Genomic DNA, 23,121 nt, shown 5'->3' on the forward strand with positions numbered 1-23,121 from the left:
CTTCATTAGATACTTAAAGCCCTATTCAAGTATGCCTTGTTTATATTTATTCATCTTGTGACTGTTTTATAAAATTTTAAATTCACAAAAGTTCAACATAAATGAGCTTATAAAAATTTTTCCGTATAGAATTAATTTATGTAAGGCATATTTATAATGCATATTATCCATATTGGGTTCAAACTTCTATTTGTTATTTTCAAAAGGCAGAATTAAATAAGAAAGTGTAGAAATGAATTTACAAGCTTAATCAAAACACTCAGAGATAGTGATAGTACTCTAAAAAGAATGGTGTTAATTCTATATTTTTCTCTGTTTCTCTGCAGATTAAAGCTAAAAATTATGACAAGGTCGAAAAGGTGAGTCCTCTTAAATATTTTGAATGTATGCTGAAGTTTAATTTAGGACTTAACGTATATAAGGCAAATACAGTAAAATGTTAACAATTGTTGAATCTAGCTAGTGATTATATAGGAGTTCATTGTACTTATTCAGCCCTTTTGTATGCTTGAAAATGTTCATAATAAAATCTTGGGGGAATTCCCTGGTGGCACAGTGGTTAAGAATCCGCCTGCCAATGCAGGGGGCACAGGTTCGAGCTCTGGTCTGGGAAGATCCCACATGCCACGGAGCACCTAAGCCTGTGTGTGCCACAACTACTGAGCCTGTGCTCTACAGCCCGTGAGCCACAACTACTGAAGCCTGTGTGCCTAGAGCCTGTGCTCTGCAACAAGAGAAGCCACCGCAATGAGAAGCCTGCGCACGGCAACAAAGAGTAACCCCGCTCACTGCAGCTAGAGAAAGCCTGCACGCAGCAATGAAGACCCAACAAAAAAATAAAAAAATAAATAAATTTTTAAAAATAAAATAAAATTTTGGAAAAGAAAATAATTAGACTCTGCTGACCAAAATTATGAGAATGATTTTGATTATCTAAACAAAATAGAGGGAGTTGTTATTTGACATCTATATTTGTAAGAAGATAAATTTATGAAAGGAGCTGAATTTGTTTCTTTAATGTTTCATTTCAGCTATGTACATGTGAAATTTATTTAACTGTGGATTCTGATAATATTTTATTGTATTTACAGCTATTTCAGAGATGCCTTATGAAGGTTTTGCACATTGACTTATGGAAGTGTTATCTTTCATATGTCCGAGAAACCAAGGGTAAACTACCAAGTTACAAGTAAGTTAACTCAGGAGCTTAAGAATGCAAGTCATCCCGAGGCACACAGTCAATCCCATAGAAACTCACACCTCTTAACTCCAGAGGGTGAAGCAACTTAAGATTTGAAAAGTCAGGATTCTCTGAGAAGTAAGTAAACCATGGAAAAAAATGCTTCAAAGAAAGCCACTGGCATTAGATTTATTCTGGAGAATTGAATCATCCAAGCCCTCTTCTATATTGAAACACTGTACATTTGCAACTCCAAAGCACTTTGTTGACAGGCTTGTTGACAAACTTTAATAAAAAGCATCTTATTTCTTGTCATGGCACCACTCCTGGCAGGTTACATTGTAATATGCTACTTAAGTATTCCAAGGCATCTTTGACAATGGTATTGTTGTATAGTTGACCTCCTCACTAGGACTTACCCCCACCTATCTATCTTTGTTGAATCTAAATAATGGACCTTCTCAAATGCTGTTTTTGTATATGACAAATAGGCAGATTATTTCTATAACCAGAATTCTATCTTTGTTTTTCTTTTCTTCATTATTATTATCTTACACTGAAGAAGTTCTTTCTCCCTAAATTTTATGTCAGAGCTAATAGATCTTTAGACATAACTTACCTTCTTAATCAAAGAACCAGATATTTCCCCATTTGAATCTTCTACATGTAAGATTAGGCAATTTAAAGGCTATAAAGAGGGGACTTCCCTGATGGTCCAGTGGTTAAGACTTTGCCTTCCAATGCAGGGGGTGCAGGTTTGATCCCTGGTCGGGGAGCTAAGATCCCACATGCGTGGCCAAAAAACCAAAACATAAAACAGAAGCAATATTGTAACAAATTCAATAAGGACTTTAAAAATGGTCCACATCAAAAAAAAGTCTTAAAAAATTAATAAATGATATAAAGATAAATAAAACATGGCCTCTATCTTTGATAAGCTTACAAGTAGTAGGTAAAAGAAACAAAGTACATAATGACATTGACAAGCTAAACACAAAAGAACTTAGTCTTTATATTTTGTTTTTATACTTGCAAAGATGTCTTTACATTTTGTTTGTATAAGCGGTTTAAATGCTGCTCTGATCATATGATCAGAAATCATGATTATGTTTTAGCTGTAGATACATTTTAATAACATGCAATTTTTTCTATAAGAAACATGTCTTTCACGTTTATTTCAGAGAAAAAATGGCTCAAGCATATGACTTTGCACTGGATAAAATTGGAATGGAAATTATGTCTTATCAGGTAGAGTTAAATTTTTTTTAATACATACATTTAAAAAATTTGAAACTACTAAGAAAGATACTAACATTTTATTTTATTTCTTAGATTTGGGTGGATTACATCAATTTCTTAAAAGGCGTGTAAGTATTTTTATAGTTTTATTTTCTGTGTGAACAGTTGATTTAGCTATAATATAATTGATGGCATTTCTTACCCAATGCCAGGGAAGCTGTTGGATCTTATGCAGAAAATCAGAGAATAACAGCTGTTCGAAGAGTTTATCAACGAGGTTGTGTTAATCCCATGATCAACATTGAACAACTGTGGAGAGACTATAACAAGTATGAAGAGGTAAATTAGGCCACAGTAATTTATTATTATGACCAAGCCATTTAAATTTTTATGCACTGTGGATTTGTGGAGGCTAGCCTTTCTAATATCAGGTATCTGGATATCAGTGCTGCATACGTTTGTTTTCATATTGATTGTAATGAAAGAACCATTCCTAATGTTTCGAGAGTCTCATTTTACTGTTGAGTTATTTTTAGAGAATACTCTGGGAGAATTATAATTCTTACCAAACCATTTTTAATCAGTGCTAAACCATATCCACACAGTCATACACACACATGTTGCCACTGATCTCTTATGAAACAGTTCCTTTTTAGAACTGCTTTTCTAGTAGTAATGATGAGTTGCAATGCCCCTCTTTCACCTGGTTACAGTGATGTGATTATTCCCTTGTAATTGTGAGATGTAGGGCTGTGGTCCAAGATCTTTGTCTCATAAGAAAATGATTTAACAAACTGAACTAATAAGCCCATTATGTAAACATACATGCCAAGTAAGCTCTATCTTTAAAAGAAAGTTCCTCACATGTCCACTGTGATTTGGAAGAACTATGTAGGGTATTGAAACTGTTCCCTCATAGGCATGAGCAGTGGTTCTCAAACATTTTGGTCTTGGGATTTTAAAAAGTATTAAAGACCGCAAAGAACTTTTAATTTTAATGTGGCTTTTACCTATGAATATTTAGCATATTGGAATTAAAACTGAGAAAGTTTCAAGATATTTATTAATTCATTTAAAGTTTGCAGTAGTAGACTCCTTATATTTTAACATAAATAGTATTAAAACAAATATTTTCCAAAATAAGAAAAAATTCAGTGAGAAGAGTGGCATTATTTCATAGTTTTGCAAATCTCTTTGGTATTTAGCTTAATAGAAGACAGATTTTCATATCTGCTTCTAAATTCTATCTGCTATGCTGTTGAATGTCACGTAGCTTCTGAAAAACTCCACTGTATATTTGTGAGAGAGGCAAATCATGTCTTAGTATTGTTTGAAAATTGTTTTGATCTTATGGATCCTCTGAAAGGGTCTTGGGGAACAGGAAGCTTTGGACAACTCTTTGAGAACTACTCGGCATGAATGATAATGTTTATGTCTCCTTGCTACCTCTGCATTTATTATTTATTTATTTATTTATTTATTTATTTTATTTGTATTTTATTTTTTGCGTTACGCGGGCCTCTCACTGTTGTGGCCTCTCCTGTTGTGGAGCACAGGCTCCAGACGCACAGGCTCAGCGGCCATGGCTCACGGGCCCAGCCGCTCCGCAGCATGTGGGATCTTCCCGGACCGGGGCACGAACCCGTGTCCCCTGCATCGGCAGGTGGACTCTCAACCACTGCGCCACCAGGGAAGCCCTATTTTTTATTTATTTTTTAAAATTTATTTTATTTATGTATTTATTTTTGGCTGCATTGGGTCTCCAATGCTGTGCACGGGCTTTCTCTAGTTGCAGTGAGCGGGGGCTACTCTTCGTTGCGGTGCGCAGGCTTCTCATTGCGGTGGCTTCTCTTGTTGCGGAGCACAGGCTTTAGGCATGCAGGCTTCAGTAGTTGTGGCACGCGGGCTCAGTAGTTGTGGTGCACGGGCTTAGTTGCTCTGCAGCATGTGGGATCTTCCCAGACCAGGACTTGAACCCATGTCCCCTGCATTGGCAGGCGGATGGATTCTTACCACTGCGCCACCAGGGAAGTCCTGTATATCATTCTTTATTAGTAGAATTTTATGTGAAATAATTGGTCCTTTCCAAATCATTCCCTCTCTTTAGAAATTCCTGACATATGGAAACTTACTGCCATCTCATAACACATAGGCAGAGCCTCCTTCATCTCTTAAGCGTATAATGTGATCAAACCTTTATTTTACTAACCAAAAAGCCTCTTAAACACTTTAAAGTAATTTAGCAAATGAATATACTATATTATGCTAACATTAAAATATATTTAATTTTCAAATAATATGCATTTTTCTTTTTTTTTTTCCTTAGGGTATCAATATTCATTTAGCTAAAAAAATGATTGAAGATCGGAGTAGGGATTACATGAATGCTAGGCGGGTAGCAAAGGTATGGAATTCTATCAGGACACTTACTATATTGTTTGTTGTGAGTATGTTATTTACACAGGCGCTTTTTTTATCTGTTATTACTCTTAATATTTTCAATCATTAGCAGTATTAACTAATGACAATTAATTACGTTGTCTGAGCAGGTGATTATTTGAAGCAAAATACCTCTTTACAGACATGTTAAAGGACAAAATAGAATAAATCAATTTTGGAAGAAATTATTTTTTAAAATATAGAAACAGAGGTCATAGAGACAAAGTTCTACTTAGAATTGATCAAGTAGTTGTTATCCATCCCTCCTGTCAGCTCATACATATCCGAATACTGTAATAATCTGTGGTCTAATGACATAGCTCTCAGGGACCGAGTTTTGTCTTGTGTACATAACTTTCCATTCGTTGACACTGTTAGAAGTTAGGGAAAATAGCCTAGACTGTGAACTATTGAAATTTTAAAAGACAGATCATTTCTCCAAAGGTGGCAGTAACAGTGCCACCAGATCATCAGTCATGTTGATCTGTCAACTCCTCTGTCCTGAAGAGTGACTTCCTAGATCACCTCCAGAGAGGGCCCAGGGCTGTTCTGTTCACCCAGTCCTGGGAACCTCTTCTTGGGTAGGTAATCTTCTGTTATCTTTATTCCTGCTCTTAAATAGTTTTTAGGTTATATTAACAAAGTAGTATTTGGAAAAACTAGGCATTTTGAACAAAGTATTCCAAACAGATCAACTCCATTTCATACATCTGAGTTGTTCCTCAGCTTACCACAGAATTCTAAATACTTGTTGTCTAGGAATATGAGACAGTAATGAAAGGTTTGGACCGCAATGCTCCCTCAGTGCCTCCTCAGAATACTCCTCAAGAAGCTCAGCAGGTAGATATGTGGAAGAAATACATACAGTGGGAAAAGAGCAACCCTCTTCGTACAGAAGATCAGACTCTTATAACTAAAAGAGGTAACAAGACTAACCCTTCTGCGACTCCAATTATGTGTATGTTAGGCCACTTGATATTATCCCATAGGTTACTGAGGCTGTTTTTTACTCCCAGTCTTTTTTTCTCTTATGTTCTTCAGATTCAGTAATTTCTATAGATCTGTCTCCATGTTCACTGACCTTTGCTTTATCATATCCAATATGCTGGTGAGCCCATCTAGTGAATTCTTCATTTCAAATATTCTACTTTTCAGTTGTATAAATTTCCATTCTAGAAATTTTTATGTTTTTTATAGTTTTCCTTTTTCTGTTAAGATTCCATGGCCAATACCATCTTTTTCTTTATATCCTTGAACATTTTTATAACAATAGTTATAAAATCCTCGTCTGCTAATTCCAACATCTGAGCCATTGTGGTGTTGATTTCTTTTCCTCTTGACTGTGGGTCACATTTTTTGTTTCGTCACAAGTCTAGACATTTAAAAAAATTTTTTGGACATTGTACAGATGTGTAAATGATACATAGTAAAGACTAGATTCTGTTATCTTCCTCGGAAGAATGTTGAGTTTTCTTTTAGCAAGGAGTTAAATTACTGGCAGGTCTCCTGGACCTTGTGGAGGCTTGGTTTTACACTGTTAGGATGAGTCTCTGTTAGTGGCCTTCATCTCACAGTAAATCTCTTAGTCCTGGGATATAGTCTTTACTCCCAAGATATAATGGAAAGTTCAAGGTGTTTACTCAGACTCTCTTAACTTGATGGGACTCAGATTCCAGACTTGGTCTCCATTACAGTGGGCAGCTGATGAGATATCTATCCAGCTCTTTCAGCTTTGCTTTCTGCTCTGGCTGTTTGTATTCTTTCCTGTGTATGTCTATTTTAGAGCCAGTTGAAGATTTGAGGGCATTAGGCCCAGATTTTCAGCCTCCACCTTCTGTGGCTCTCTTTTGGGGGATCTTCCCCCTTAATTTCCAGCTGTTCTTGTAACCCAGAACTCCATGTTACTTACCTCAAGCCAGTAAGACTTCAGCATTTGGCTTGAGTTCTAGCTATCCCAGAACTATACACATAGGGGTTTGCACTTGAGGGAAAAAGCCATATTAAATATATATCTCACCTAGTATGATTCCAATTTTTTAAGGGCTCAGTCCTCTCCAGTTTCTTTTTCTTTTGGTCATTCTCTAGTGCCTTTAAACAGTTGCTTTTTGTATTTTTCAGTTTATGTTTTTTTTTTTTTTTTTCAGGAGAGTTAGTCTGATACAGACTACTCTGGCACTGTCAGAACTAGAATTTGGAACTTAAAAAAAAAAATTCCTCAATCTTGCCTTGCTCTCTCAGCTGGAGGGCTTTGCAAGTACTGTTTCCTTTGCCTACACCATTTTTGTATCTACTCCTGTCCTTCCTGCCTCTACTTAACTCTCTCATCTGACCAGATTCTACCCCTTCTTCAGGTTTCACTTAGATATCAGTTCCTTAGTGAAACCTTTCTTGAGTCTCTAAACTATGTTAAGTCCTGCTGCTGTAAGTTTCAAGAGTACACTCTACTTTCCTCATCATAATACTTATCACTTACCATAACTGCATTCTTAATATCGATCTTCCCACTATACTGCAGACTTCTTGAGTATAGGAAGTCTTATTTACTGGTATATTCACAGTGTCTTTCACATTCCCTAGCATATAGTTGGTACTCAATAAATATTAATTTAATAAATGATGAATGGATGGGGTTTGGGTGGATGATAATGCCAGAAATCACTGAAGTTTTTTTATTTCCAATTATCATTCATTACTGAGGGCTCTGTCTTAGCCTATAAATTGAGTTGTGATGCTTGTATTGATAGTTTTGTAAATAATATTTATTCTAATTGAATGTTGCAAATGTCTTCCCTTAGTTATGTTTGCTTATGAACAGTGCCTGCTTGTGCTGGGCCATCACCCTGATATTTGGTATGAAGCTGCCCAGTATCTTGAGCAGTCAAGTAAACTGTTAGCAGAGAAAGGAGTGAGTATTTATTTGTTTCTCCCTTTTGGTCTTTTCATGGTTTTGATATAGCAATAATTTGCTAAAAGTATAGCACTGAATTTTGGTAATGAAGTGTAGGTATTGAAAATTTTAATCTTATGTCACTATGAATCTTAGTGACCCTCTTATATGATTAGACTACCTTAGTCAGAATTAAAATATAGTGGCTCTTCTTTAATGTATTAAAGTGATGAATCATTTAGAGTACTTCTATGATTCTTCTTTATGTTAAAATAATGGAAAAAGTCTTTGGAATTTTTTTTTTATATTTATTTACTTATTTATTTATTTGGTTGCACCGGGTCTTAGTTGCAGCACGTGGGCTCCTTAATTGCAGCAGGAGGGTTCCTTAGTTGTGGCATGTGAACTCTTAGTTGTGACATGCATGTGGGATCTAGTTCCCTGACCAGGGATTGAACCTGGGCCCCCTGCATTGGGAGCACAGAGTCTTATCCACTGTACCACCAGGGAAGTCCCTAGGATTTCTTAAGAATCCAGAAATGCATGTGTCCATAGGTATAAACATATGAGTGTGTGCTTTATTCTCTTTCAGCTTTATTGAAATTATTGTAAGTGAGCTTTCTTTTTTCTCTCCTAGGATATGAATAATGCCAAATTATTTAGTGATGAAGCTGCTAATATATATGAAAGAGCCATAAGCACTTTATTAAAGAAGAATATGCTTCTTTATTTTGCATATGCAGATTATGAAGAGGTGAGTTAAAAAATTTAGAACTTTCTTGTAATTGGATTTTTTACTGCAGCACTGAATTTTTTTTCTGGCTGCTTCTTTGCCAGGCATATTACTTTTGGAAGACAGAGATAATGCAGAATGAACAGTTATTAGTCCTTAGCTCATTACATATTTATGCTCAAAGCAGATGCCTTTGTGGGGTGCAGCCTCTGGATTCCTCAGAGCTCAAATGCTGCTTGTTTATGAATATATATTTATATCCACTTCTTCTCTACCACCTTAGAGTCGCATGAAGTATGAGAAAGTTCACAGTATATATAACAGACTTCTGGCAATTGAGGATATTGACCCCACCTTGGTAAGTAACTTTACAAGTCTCTTTCCCACTTTTGCAGTCTGCTTTAATTTAAAAAAAAATTAATTTACATAAAGTAAAATTCACTGTTTTTGTTGAATTGTTAGTTCTATGAATCTTGACCAATAACATAGAGTTATGGGACAACCATCACAATTAAAATACAAAACACTTCAATCACCCCACAGAAATTCCCTCATGTGACCCCCTTGTAGTCACCCCTTCCCTGTCTCCCAGCCCGACAATTGCAGATCTGCTCTCTGCTCGTTTCTTCTGTTGTTGTTTGTAAGTGCAGCGCTATGAACCAGCCACAGTGGGGCTTTCTCTAACACCTTCCTTGTGAGCATGGCTTGAATACCACATAATTGTTGCTTAATAAATATTTCTTTTTAAATAAATGGAGGCAGGAGAAACCAACATTCTGGGAAGCAGTTGGACAAGAACTCACTTTATCCTGAATTCAACTCTGTAATTGTGGTTTTCAAAGCCCTGAATTTCTGCAAAAGTGCAGCAGAGCTCTTTCAGTGGGAGGGGAAGGGGAGGGGCCGATGCGTGGGGCTCTAGACCCTCTGCCTCAAGTCAACTACAGCTATACTCCTTTTTTTGTCTGTTTATCATGGGATTCCACTGCTCTAATTGCTTGCATTTAGTCATCATTTTAAAATTCATTTAGCAAACTGATCTGTGCTATGCACTGTGCTAGATTCCAGCAGTATAATGACACATAAGTAAAATTCCTTTCCTCAAGGAACTCATAGTTCATTCATCCATCTATTCATCTGTCTAAACTGGGCAATGTAGTTTGACATCATCAAAACTGAGCAAATCAGGACCCTGCTCATAGTCACCCTGTGTACAGTCCAGAGATGTTTTTTCATTGAACAAATACTGCATACTCATGTGTTGGGCACTCTGTAGGTGCTAAGTATAAAATGACTCAAATAGTTTATCAATAAAGTTACATTATATGGTCTTTAGGAAATAGACTAGTGGGCTTTTAAAAGTAATAAATCAAGAAATACTAGCGTTTTCTAGTATTTTCACTTTTATTCCTTCCTTAAGATTTAATTTGCATGTTCTGGAATTAGATAATTGTGATGACTGCAAAACCTTGTGAACATACTAAAAATCGTTAAATTATACATTTAAAGGGTGAATTTTGTGCTATGTGAATTATATCTCAATTAAAATACTAATTTGCACGTCTTTAATACCAGAAAAAATTTGCTTGTGGATTTAAATAGTACACTATCTATAATCTTTTTTATTTCTCAAGTATTCAAAATTGCTTCCTTATACAGCAAAACGTGTTAGTACTGAAGTAAGGTGAACCTGTATGGGATGCTACAGGGTTCACGTTTTGCCTAGTCTGTAGAAAACAAATACTTTTTTTGTGTAGGTATATATCCAATATATGAAATTTGCAAGAAGAGCAGAAGGTATTAAATCTGGAAGAATGATATTTAAAAAAGCAAGAGAAGATACCAGAACCCGCCACCATGTCTATGTTACTGCAGCACTCATGGAGTATTATTGTAGTAAGGTAAGTCCTCAAATAAAATGTAAAGATAAAATAATTTCCTTCATATGAGATAAATTAATTAAAAGAAAGGCAGTCCTAATTTCTGTCATTAAGTTTTATTATTTATTTATTTATTTATATCTATCTGGTTTTTTGGCCACGTTGGTCTTCTTTGCTACACGTGGGCTTTCTCCAGCTGCAGTGAGTGGGGGCTACTCTGCCTGTTAGTTTATACCTTATTAAACTCCATATTTATGAATCTGAATCCCCTTGAATGGTTTTTAGCTCTGTAATTTTTACTTAACATAATTTTAATCTCCATTTTAATTCTTAATATACCTTGTCATATTTAGATGTTATAGTTTTAATATTCTTTGAGTATCTTGTCTGACACTGCATGGAAATCAGTAGTTTCCTCTCTACTTCTAGGACAAATCTGTTGCCTTTAAGATTTTTGAGCTGGGGCTAAAGAAATATGGAGACATTCCAGAATATGTCCTGGCCTATATTGACTATCTTTCTCACCTCAATGGTAAGTAGATTCTAGATCTGTAATGGTTACTTAATATTAAACCATCAATGTCATTCTCTGAAATTATGTTGCTGGGTTTTTTTCTTTCTCAAGTGTATTATATTCTGTCATCACGCCAGAACCAGGCACTTGATAGGCACTCAAATATTTGTGGCCTGTCAACTATGAATTTATACTTATTGTATAATGGTTGATGCCTTTTGATTCTGCAGAATGGTCTTTAATTTAGCATCAAAGTCCCAACAGTAATAGGGTAAAGCCACAAATCTCTAGCCACGAAAACTCAAAGATGCCCAAGTAGTAAACTGCTTTGAGGCTACTGGGGAAGATATTTCAAAGGAAACATTATGTTTATAAGCATCTTTATTTTCCTATTTTGTTGTAATAATAATGACCATCTTTTATTGAGTTCCTACCTTATACCAGGCACTAGGCTAGAGGATCTGTATATTTATGTATGTATCTTATTTAGTGTAGTTAACCACAGTCCAGGATATGTAATTTCTTGACTAAAAATGATCTGGTTTAAAAACTGATTTAAGAAAGAAATATGAAATTATGTGCCATGTAAATAATTAGATGTAAATTAGATATCACAGGTAAATATTAGTGATTTTAATGATATTTTAGAAAAATGTAGCATTCTGTATACCTAAATAGTAGAAAAGAATAAAACTTAAACATGATTTTATATTTCAGCTTAGTGATTCTACTCTCTGGAAAAGGGCTTAACTCCAAAAAGTGAGACAGTGGAGCATTTAAGACTTTTGAGCTGAGGCTAAAGAAAATTTTCATATAATTTTATTGTATGAAATGAATGTTCCTTACCAGTTTTATATTGTTTTGCTTGATTTTTTAGAATAGTTACTAAGATGTACAATATTTTACTCTAAAATTGAGGATGAACTCTGATGTCAGCATTATCATCTTCTAAAATCAGTGTCTTAGTTTGTTTATTCATCAACCCATCATTTATTCAGTAGCTTTGGTTAGTAAGGTCTGGAAATACAAGAATAGGACTCCATTGTTACCCTCAGAGTATTCTCCTGGGGAAATCAGATGTGTAAACATAATTGCATCATCATTTGATTCTTAATTGTGGCATAAATTCTGGGGTTAGGTGTATAATGGTGTTTCAGATTTCTCATCTGCAGAATGGTTATAATAAGAGTACCTTTCATTGGACTGTTGAGATAATTAAATGAACTTTTGCATGTATTTGACTTATATATGGAATGTGGTAAGCATACAATAAACGTTAACTATTTAAGCTGATGGTGGCAGTCATGAAAAGCATGTGCTAAATTCTGTAATAGAGCCCTGAATGAATTACTTTGGAAGCACAGAGAGGAGCGTGTAATCTAAGTTCCAGAGCTGTGCTATGCAATTATGGTAGCCACTAGACTACTAAGTTTTGAGCCCTTGAATTGTGGCTAGGCCAAAATGAGATGTGGTGTAAGTTAAAATACATACTGACTTCAAAGAGATAGTAGAAAAGAAATGTAAAATATCTTAATAATTTTTCACATTGATTACATGTTGAAATGATAATTTAGATATTTAGGTTAAATAAAATAAAATTAATTTCACCTGTTTTTATATTTTTATTTTTTTTTGTTTTTGTTTGTTTTTATTCTTTTAAATGTGGCTAGCAGCAAATTTAAATTATTGGATAGTGCTGTTCTAGAGGGTGAGAGAAGGCAGGATGAGATGGGTCTTGAAGGATAAGTAATCGTTTTCCTAAAGATACAGGAAAATGCATTATTCCAGGAGAACACAGCATGTAATAAGCAGTGGAAAGTTATGTGGAATGGCAAAAAGTGTGTCTGGAGCAAAGCTTGGAATAAAGCTAAAAGAATAAAATGCAGGATTTACTTATTTATTTAAGTACAGTATGTTAAGTTGAAGATGAAAGCCATGAATATGGTGCCATCTTCTTTGGTTCAATACATGTAATCTCTTGGTTTGACTTTGCATATTATGGACATGTAGTAAAACTGAATAACTGCCCTGCGGCAGTAAAAGCCAACTACTCTGTTGGATTTTAACAGTTTTATTGAGGCATAATTTATATACCATAAATGCACCCATTTAAAATATGCAGTTCAAAGAGTGTTAGTAAATTTACTACTAGATTCTTAAATTTTAATAGATCCCTTAGAGCTTAGCAAGAAGTGTCATTTTCCACTTCCAACTACAGACCTCCCGAGACTCTTAAATTTTAATCCACCTCTGGTGACCATTCTTATTCATTTTCCATTTGCATATTTATCTACCAATCTAGATATGGTACCTATATAAGAATTTAAAGTAGTTAAATATAGAGTAGTCCTGGTACTGCAAAATAAGAAAATCAAATATCTAAATTTGAGCTTGTCATCCTCCACATTCAGTGTATTTAAAAAATATCAATAGTTTGATGCTTATAATGTCAACAAGTATGCAATTTTCATTATTTAAAAAAAAATGAGATACCCGATTCAGATATCACACTTATAAATTGTTTGACATTACAACTACACTATACTATAGAAGGAGGGCTAAACTAGAGGTAAAAAGACCTGGCTTCTAGTTACGGCTCTGTTACTCAGTAACTGTGAGCCACATCAACTCACTTCATCTTTTTGAACCTCAAGCTTCCTCATCTATAAATATTGGGTGTGATAATAGTTAGATCTCTCTGCATAGGATTTTTGTGAGGATTAAATGAGATAATGCATTGTTTAATTATAAAACTGAATTTTTAAAAATATTTTAAATCTTCTTTAATATCCTAGAGGACAATAATACTCGAGTTTTGTTTGAACGAGTTTTAACATCTGGAAGTCTTCCACCTGAGAAGTCTGGGTAAGCCATTTTGAAAACTTACTGGTCGGGTTCTAATATTTGAATTGTGGTCTATGGGATGAACATTTGCTTGTTGTGACTATACGTTCCAGGAGAAATTTCCCTTCTCTCTTGAAGCTTAATTTACAAATGCCTGCCTTGCCATATTTTCATACCTGTTTAAGATTTGTTAAAAAAAATTTTTGCATACTGACTAGGATTATTTTGAGAGATGCCTTAGCAATTTATTATTAAATATTTTAATATACCTTGCTATATATCCCTAGAAATTTATATGAACAAACAAGAGAAGAGTTCTGAAATATTTACTTCTTACTCGAGAGCAAAGACTCTGACAAAATGAAAATTTGTTTGACAAATTATATCCCTGATTTATGGTTTTGACTCTGTCAGTTTTACAGGAGGAACAATATGGTATAGTGGTACAGTGAAAGTAGTAAGGCTTTGGAGTCTTGGGTTCAAATTCCAGCTCAGGCAACTACACCTTGGGCATATTTCCTCACTCTTGCCAATCCTTACGTTCTTGTCAAGTAGCAATAATGTCTACCAGTATAGGAATTTTGTGATAGTCCTCTACCTAGTATATAATAGGAACTCAGTGCATTACTTTACTACAAAGGTGCTTACTGACATTTATTTATTTATTTATTTATTTAACATCTTTTTTGGAGTATAATTGCTTTACAATGGTGTGTTAGTTTCTGCTTTATAGCAAAGTGAATCAGCTATACATATATCCCCATATCTCCTCCCTCTTATGTCTCCCTCCCACCCTCCCTATCTCACTCCTCTAGGTGGTCACAAAGCACCGAGCTGATATCCCTGTGCTATGCAGCTGCTTCCCACTAGCTATCTATTTTACACTTGGTAGTGTATATATGTCCATGCCAGTCTCTCACTTCGTCCCAGCTTACCCTTCCCCGTCCCCATGTCCTCAAGTCCATTCTCAATGTCTGTGTCTTTATTCCTATCCTGCCCCTAGGTTCATCAGAACCTTTTTTTTTTTAGATTCCACATATATGTGTTAGCATATGGTATTTGTTTTTCTCTTTCTGACTTACTTCACTCTGTATGACAGACTCTAGGTCCATCCACCTCACTAAAAATAACTCAATTTCATTTCTTTTTATGGCTAATATTCCATTGTATATATGTGCCACAACTTCTTTATCCATTCATCTGTCGATGGACACTTAGGTTGCTTCCATGTCCTGGCTATTGTAAGTAGTGCTGCAGTGAACATTGTAGTACATGACTCTTTTTGAATTATGGTTTTCTCAGGGTATATGACCAGTAGTGGGATTGCTGGGTCATATAATAGTTCTATTTTTAGTTTTTTAAGGAAACTCCATACTGTTCTCCATAGTGGCTGTATCAATTTACATTCCCCCCAACAGTGCAAGAGGGTTCCCTTTTCTCCACACCCTCTCCAGCATTTATTGTTTGTAGATTTTTTGATGATGGCCATTCTGACCGGTGTGAGGTGATACCTCATTGTAGATTTTTTTTAATTAATTTATTTCATTTATTTATTTTTGGCCGTGTTGGGTCTTCGTTGCTGCATGTGGGCTTTCTCTAGTTGTGCGTACTCTTCGTTGCGATACGCAGGCTTCTCACTACGGTGGCCTTTCTTGTTGCGGAGCACGGGCTATAGGCATGCGGGCTTCAGTAGTTGAAGCACGCAGGCTCAGTAGTTGTGGCGCATGGGCCTAGTTGCTGCACGGCATGTGGGATCTTCCTGGACCAGGGCTCAAACCCGTGTCCCCTGCATTGGCAGGTGGATTCTTAACCACTGTGCCACCAGGGAAGCCCTCATTGTAGTTTTGACTTGCATTTCTCTAATGATTAGTGATGTTGAGGATCCTTTCATGTGTTTATTGGCAATCTGTATATCTTCTATGGAGAAATGTCTATTTAGGTCTTCTGCCCATTTTTGGACTGGGTTGTTTGTTTATTTGATATTGAGCTGCATGAGCCTTACTGATATTTAAGTATCAGTAAGTAAGTATTAAGTAAGCCTTACTGATATCTACTTACTCTCTAAGTAGAGTCTTAAGAGAATTAATTTTGGCTGTTAGAAAAGTGGTGAGGCACAAATTTGTCCCCAACGATCCGTATTAATGGGAAAAAATAGAGAGCATGTTAGATTTCAAAATATATTTTTATTCATATGTTGCCCCAAGAATGTATTCTACATTTTAATTCATGCGACTCCAAAATGGTGAAGCCACATTATTCAGGAGAAACTGGAAATCTGTCTAGGTTCCTTCTTCAACTCTTCCACCTAGAGTTTGCTCTCTCTAGTGTAAATGTCTCTTATTGGCCACAAAGGATAGGAAGGTATGCTAAATAAGTAAAAACTCAAAAAAAAAGCCTTAAATATGAAAGTATTTAGGGTAAAGGGTTATGATGACTGTAATTTACTTTCAAATACTTAAGCAAAAACAAGATGAAGCAAATATGGCAAAGTATTAATAATGATTAAATCTAGGTTATGGTATATAGGCATTCATTATACTACTATATTTTTCTGAAGTTTGGAAATCTTTATAATAACAAAAAGAGAGATTTGTATAATTTAAAAAAAAAAAAGGGAGGAAGGGAACTTAAAGATTTTTTGTAAGCCTCAAACCCAGAATAGTAAAGTATTGATTATATTTATTTTCTTACAGAGAAATCTGGGCCCGATTTTTAGCTTTTGAAAGTAATATTGGTGATCTAGCTAGTATACTCAAAGTGGAGAAAAGACGGTTTACAGCATTCAAAGAAGAGTATGAAGGCAAAGAAACAGCTTTACTGGTAGATAGATACAAGTTCATGGATTTATATCCTTGCTCTGCAAGTGAACTAAAAGCGCTTGGGTATAAGGTATGTACTTGGGCTCAAGATGTGTGTAGTGTCTTTACTTTCCTAATGTTTTAGAATAGTTCATGGATAAACTTCACTCTAAAGTAAATTCTGAAATAGAAATTAATCGAGCTTTAGAATAGATTTGAAGAATAGAAAAAAGTTCAGGGATTTTCCTTGGGTTTGTGAAATATTGACTATCAACAATACTGAACAAAATGAGAATTAAAATGAGATTTAACAAACTTTCTTTCCTGGAAATTGTTAATGCCTTATATCTTATGTCTTGTGGGCAGATGGAGGAGGTGGGTGAAGGAAGAAAAAAGAAAATCTGAATGTCACTTAGGTTAGTTTTTCTCTAATAGCTCTTAAGACTGATGTGTGTGTTTTGACAGGAGATCATATATAGTAATTCCTGCTATATATTTTGTAGATATAATGAAGAAACATTATAGCTTATTAAATCCATAAAGTTCCTTGAAGGATTTGTATCTTTAAAACAGGGCTCCTTCAGTGGGGTCCTTTAGGAAATTAGCTTATCTAGGAATGGAACTCTTCTGTTTGGACTACTGAGTCATAAGGAAACAAATATGGAACCTGAACTCATTCAGGCCAAGGGGAAAGATTAATGTTTACACACTCCTAGAAATAGCCCTTTCTGAGAAGACCATTGTTCTATCATTTCTTGATTTTTCTGTGTCATGTGAACAAAGACAGACCAAGATGGAAGCCCAAAGGGAAGCTATATCCACAAGAGTCCTCGATTGGTCCCCTTAAGCCAGCCGGCATTAGGATGTTCCTCACCATCACTCTGTATTTCCTCACTGCCCTCTTTTAGCCTGGGTCTCACTGGCTAAACCAGATTAAAATAAACTTCAGACCTTTTCATTAATGGAAGCTCCAGTTGTGTGCCAGCCCCATGTTCCTATTCTGAACTAAGGGGTTACTGCTCAGGGATCAGCAGGTTCTGCTTCTGGTTTAACTACTTCTTAATGAAAAGCCAAAGACATTTGAAGATTATGTGGAATTTTTAGGCTATTTCAACTTTGCCAAGATGAAAATGGAAATTAAGGAAGTTAATGAAAAGATCTTACTAAGTAGAACTACTTCTTGAATATGAATTTTCCATCTTGTATTCGTTTCTGTTCTTTTGTTTATTTGGAAAGGATTATTATACTTTTGTGTGTCACACATAAGTGAGAGAGGGAAAGAAAGAAAAAAAAGTAATTCCCAGTAGGCATACTCATTTAGATCTGCCACCAAATGCATATGAGCAAACTTTGAGAATATGAAATTCTCTTATATCCCTTGATGGTGGCAAAAGAGGCTCTTTTGGTTTTAGACAGATTGACACTGGTTACCTGTAGCAGAGGAACTTCTCTGGGATAGGGCCTCTTTAAGAGGTAGCATGTTGCTCCCTTTGACATATCTCAGAGGGTTGCTTTCAGCTCTGGCAGGCATTGCTGGGACACTGAAAAGAAGACTGGATGGGTGTGAGGTCAGAGAGGCCTGTGCTCTCAAATCCTCTACTTCTTAGCCATCTAACATTGGAGACAGCAGAACCTCTTTTGAGTGTCAGCTTCTTCTGTAAAATGGAGGTGTTACTATTTGCCTCCTCAGAGAGGGAATAAATGGCAAAAACTGACAAATAGTGGTTGCTCAACAAACATTCCTTCCCCCCTATAACAGTATTTTGGGAGTAATTTTTCATTTCATTAGCAAAATCTTATGAACTAATGTAAGTGATGATAAGCTTTATGTTAGGTTTCATGAAACAGCACCTTACTTAATCCAGCTTCTTCACTTAGAGAACCTGGTAGATGATGTTCAATTTTAGTGGAAGGGAGTTATCAGGAAAATATCTAAAACCGCAGATTTTCTTCCAAATTACCCCACCTCTACCTGGTATGTATTACCTACAAAAGCTTGTATCTATCCTACAAGTGTCCCACCTGGCGACACTGAGTCTAATGATTCTTAACACTGGTCTTTACAGCCCTTTAGCTTTCCTTGTTAACAACCTTTACTGTCATGGAAGTTCTCGCTTATCTTTCTCCATTCTCTCTATGGTTTTAACCCAGTTATTCACAGTGTATCCTCAAGATTGTAGAATTGCACAGTTATACTCTATAAGTCCCTTTTTCAGGTTTAGGATTCTTCTGTTCTGCATTTTCAGGATGTCTCCCGTGCTAAGCTAGCAGCTATAATTCCAGACCCAGTTGTAGCTCCTTCTATAGTGCCTGTTCTGAAAGATGAAGTGGATAGAAAACCAGAATACCCTAAACCAGACACTCAGCAGATGATTCCATTTCAGCCACGACATTTAGCACGTAAGCCATGACTTTAGATCCAGTACTGAGACCTCAGTTTGTTTGTTGGTTTAACTGGAGAGGTGTGGGGGGCAAAGTAATGTGACCTTTCCATTGTAGGTTAATAATTAGACTCAGGGTCACTATGACAGGTGGTTTGGCTGTAATCTTTGAACCAAGATGAGTTTAAAATGTCTTAAAAAAGAAAAAAACAAAACCTCATTGATCCAGATTGCAGTAACCCATTTTGGCAGTGATACTTAAGACAGTTTTCAGAAATGCTGCTACATACAGATTACCTGCACAGCTGGAAACTTACTTTGGTGATGTTATTTGGTATCGTTTATACTTACTAATGGGTAGTAGCCTCTCTGGATTCTATTTGAACAGGGCCCTTATGATTAAATATGTTACTGTGTAACTGACTTTAAATGGGATTGCTGAAAAAATGACTTGTGAGGCTTAGGCATGATCTTTGACAAAAGCTGACTAGCTCAGCGCCTGGGTTGCCTTATGCAAAGTCACTTGTTTACTTTTCTGCCTCCCAGTGGCCATGGGGTTGAGACTGCTTTCACTGTCTCACCCACTTGCGTTTGGTCAAACATATAAAGCACTAAAAACATTTTAAGATGTCCAGAACAAAGCAACATGACTATTTGTACATAGTAATTTATGTACAGATTACTTATGTTGGTTCATTACATGTGCAGAAACTCTTCCATCCCATTTGATTCCTACTTTTCTTTCTTTTACAGCTCCGGGCTTACACCCTGTCCCCGGTGGAGTGTTCCCAGTACCACCTGCAGCAGTTGTTTTAATGAAACTTCTCCCTCCTCCTATTTGTTTCCAGGTTTGTTCACTATTTTCATGATAGATATTTGCTCTATGGGTAATTATGGTAATTGTGTGCTTTTTCTCTTGTATCATGGGAAATGCAAAGTAGGGCTATTTTGTCAGATTATTGGGGATTAAATTTTCTTTGTGTCAAAATAGGGTCCTTTTGTACAAGTGGATGAACTGATGGAAATTTTCCGAAGATGCAAGATACCAAATAGTAAGTGATGAGTCTCCGTTACTAGAGTGGAATTCACATTGTTGTTTCCTAGGCAGGAGAGACTGTCATTCTTTGGCACTGAAGTTTCCAAAACCAGCTAGCCATCTTGCAGAAGTACAGTGACACCTAGGAGGGATCCTTTGGATCTCTTTTGTACAGGGAGGCTTGTTCATGTTCTTATTCTTCTAAGAAAAACATCATAAAAAGCGTATCTTTTCTATTCATGTGAACATGCACTATCAGGTTTGGCTTATGAAAATAATTTTATTAATTTTAACAGCAGCTTTTTTGTATTTAACTATTCAATAGTATCAGTAGTACTATCTCAGAATTTCCTAATAGGAGGCTACAAAATTATAAAGTATCCAAAGTAGTACATACATATTCCTTCACAGTAGCATACTTTTAAACATCCTCCAACAACAGTCCTTTTTGTTTTGCTTCAATAGCAGTTGAAGAAGCTGTGAGGATCATTACTGGAGGAGCCCCAGAGCTAGCTGTAGAAGGCAATGGCCCGGTGGAAAGTAATGCAGTACTCACCAAGGCTGTCAAAAGGCCCAACGAAGATTCAGACGAAGATGAGGAAAAGGGAGCTGTCGTTCCCCCTGTTCATGACATTTACAGAGCAAGGCAGCAGAAGCGAATTCGGTGAAGCAGGCACAGAACCTGCCTCAGAAAGAAAACTCCTATCCAGGATTCCTTTTGCCTCTTAAGTCATATGTTTAAAAGAGACAATGCTTTGTTACAAAGTTCTTGGAAACAAAGTTGTATTGTCATTGGTGCCTCTATTCATATGCTTCTTGAGAAAAACCAACCAACCTATGTGAAGTTTAGGATTTGGAACAGACCTATGCTCTAAGAAAAATTAGGTTTTCAAAAATGTGAGAAGAGTACAAAGTGGCAGAACCACATTTTGTTCCCGCTTCAAGGGTGTCTTGTATGTACCACTTGAAGACTTGCGGGTTTTCAACAGTTTTATTTTAAAAACTGGATGGTTTATGATTGTAAAGCATTTTATCACATTTTCTGAAAACAACAGCTGTTCTTGGTTTGCTTATGTAGAGTCCTGCCTTATTGTTTGTTTTATTTATGGCAGAATGTACGGAATCGGTTTTGTAGTTTAAAATTTTAAAAAACAATCCTTTAGAAAATAAAAGGATCTCAAAAAGTCATGTCTCTTGCTGCTGCTTTCATTCAGATTTTATCTGAAATAGCTACTTACGTTATTTAGCCAATACTGTTTAAAACTAAAGGTCAACAATGTAAGGAAAAGTCATCCTGTATTTACTATATATACACTTAACTGTTGTCCTTTCCTGGTCTTTTTTGCTACTATTTGAAAACATGAGAGATCCATTTTTAAGAGGCAAATTAAACATTTTAGAAATCTTCAAATATGAATGCATTTTTCCCAAATTAAATCTGAGGGCGATAGAACTGAGATATTTTATCTTTCATGTCTCTTAAAAGCAACATAAGTATGGGAATTCCTTTAACCACTCACTGTCTTGCTCTCACATAAATATATTTCAAAAAGTGCTCAGTATTCAAGAACATTTTTTTCATCAGCTAAACAAAGACAGCATTAAAGGAAACTACAGCCGAGTAACCAAAAACTAGCTACAGTGAGCAAAAACTTACCATAAAAATTAAAAGAATTAAGTTTTGCTCTTTTTTAGCAACGTTACCTCCTCTTGACTCATTTCTAGAAAACTAGACCAACAACTAGTTGAGCCTAAGGATTGTGATTCAGAATAAAAGCTAAAAATAAGGAAGGAAATAAGAGGAAAAGTACGAAGGCTATAAAGAGACAATCTTTGCACAATGGGTACACAATTTAGAATTTGAATTCAAGTGTGATTAAATATCAGCTTCAAATATTTCTATAAAACCTATAATAAAAGGTTATCTTGAATCACTTTCTTATATAAATTTATACATAGCAAGGTCATATTTACCTAAGTTGATCACAAGCATATGTCTCCAGTATTTTCCCAGTGAAGCTGAGAAAAATTTCCTCAAAACAAAGTCAGCTGCCTCTACTTCAGATTTTGTTATCTTCCTAAGTATCATTTTCAAGCTGTGTGGGGTTTTTTTTTAATATCATGGTTATCAACAACACAATCTGAAAGGCATAAGTAGTACCATATAGCATAAACTTAAAAATATAGAGATATGGAATCTTTCCTGAAGTGCTATCTTGGGTAGTGTATTGAAGAAGACAAAATGGTTTCAAATACCTGTAATGGTCTGTAACAGTGTTCCCATGTGACAAAAGAAAGCCACGTGATTATGGAAAAATGCCTTTTTTTTTTTTTTTTTTTTAGCATTGTAATAAGAAAACACACACGTACACCCCTACCTACCTTGGGGAAAAGTGCTGCTAAGGACTGTTAAGGCCATTATGTGTATTACAACTGCTCCTACTACATTCATTTCTAAGACTTTTTCCCCTAGAAATTATATGACCTTTAAACTTAAAAAGGATTATTTCTTAAGAAAATATTTTCTAATGTTCTACCTGATATATATATGAACTTTTAGTTTTTAGTATGATTTTGTCTGAATGTTTGATAATTCCTTTTGTAAACACAGTGAACAAGTAGCATGATGTTAGAAATCTGAAATTATTTTTGGAAATCTATCTGCAGACTCTCATGGTATATAGAGCCAGTCCTACGTGTCCAAGGTCTCTCATATATCCATATTGCTGGACCCAGAGAAATTACCAGGAGATATCCATATCTTTCCTCTTTATAAAAACAATGACAGCATCTCCCCACAATTCTAGAACTGGATAAAATTTAAGGACCATAAATGCTCCCTAAACAAAAATCAGTCAAACTCTGGCTTTTAGCACTAAATTTCGAACGAGAGATTTTACCTATGTTGCCACACATAGTAAAGTAAAAGGTTATAGCTACCTAGTAAATATAAAACTGATCAAATTGTACCACTGGAAAAGAATGAAAAAATATACCACTTTTGTCAGCATATTGACCTTGGGCAATAATTATTAATTTATTTGGTAATTTTATAATCCTCTATTGGATATGCTTTCTTTAAAAAAATAAATTTATTTATTTATTTTTGGCTGCGCTGGGTCTTCGTTGCTGCACGTGGGCTTTCTCTAGTTGCGGCGAGCGGGGGGGCTACTCTTCGTTGCGGTGAGCGGGC

General features: G+C 35.6%; 1 protein-coding gene across 4 annotated transcripts in view; it reads left to right on the forward strand.

Annotated features, from left to right (window-relative positions):
• CSTF3 (cleavage stimulation factor subunit 3) overlaps nt 1-21,112 on the forward strand; it is a 69,948-nt gene extending 48,836 nt beyond the window's left edge. For 3 of the 4 annotated variants that reach the window (XM_004263977.4, XM_033410071.2, XM_033410075.2), the window contains exons 4-21: nt 327-359; nt 1,092-1,189; nt 2,362-2,428; nt 2,513-2,547; nt 2,632-2,758; nt 4,746-4,823; nt 5,618-5,780; nt 7,654-7,763; nt 8,383-8,499; nt 8,762-8,836; nt 10,233-10,376; nt 10,785-10,887; nt 13,665-13,734; nt 16,407-16,602; nt 18,758-18,911; nt 19,646-19,740; nt 19,884-19,944; nt 20,394-21,112. In XM_004263977.4, coding sequence (XP_004264025.1) covers nt 327-359; nt 1,092-1,189; nt 2,362-2,428; nt 2,513-2,547; nt 2,632-2,758; nt 4,746-4,823; nt 5,618-5,780; nt 7,654-7,763; nt 8,383-8,499; nt 8,762-8,836; nt 10,233-10,376; nt 10,785-10,887; nt 13,665-13,734; nt 16,407-16,602; nt 18,758-18,911; nt 19,646-19,740; nt 19,884-19,944; nt 20,394-20,596 — 1,929 coding nt within the window. In that variant the 3' untranslated portion in view covers nt 20,597-21,112. Of the gene's footprint in view, nt 1-326; nt 360-1,091; nt 1,190-2,361; nt 2,429-2,512; nt 2,548-2,631; nt 2,759-4,745; nt 4,824-5,617; nt 5,781-7,653; nt 7,764-8,382; nt 8,500-8,761; nt 8,837-10,232; nt 10,377-10,784; nt 10,888-13,664; nt 13,735-16,406; nt 16,603-16,877; nt 16,928-18,757; nt 18,912-19,645; nt 19,741-19,883; nt 19,945-20,393 lie in introns of all 4 variants that reach the window. The other variant, XM_049714221.1, reaches the window with a different exon arrangement.
• Nucleotides 21,113-23,121: the final 2,009 nt, after the last annotated feature.

Source organism: Orcinus orca, chromosome 8 (genome assembly GCF_937001465.1).
Source record: "Orcinus orca chromosome 8, mOrcOrc1.1, whole genome shotgun sequence".
NCBI lineage: Eukaryota > Metazoa > Chordata > Mammalia > Artiodactyla > Delphinidae > Orcinus > Orcinus orca.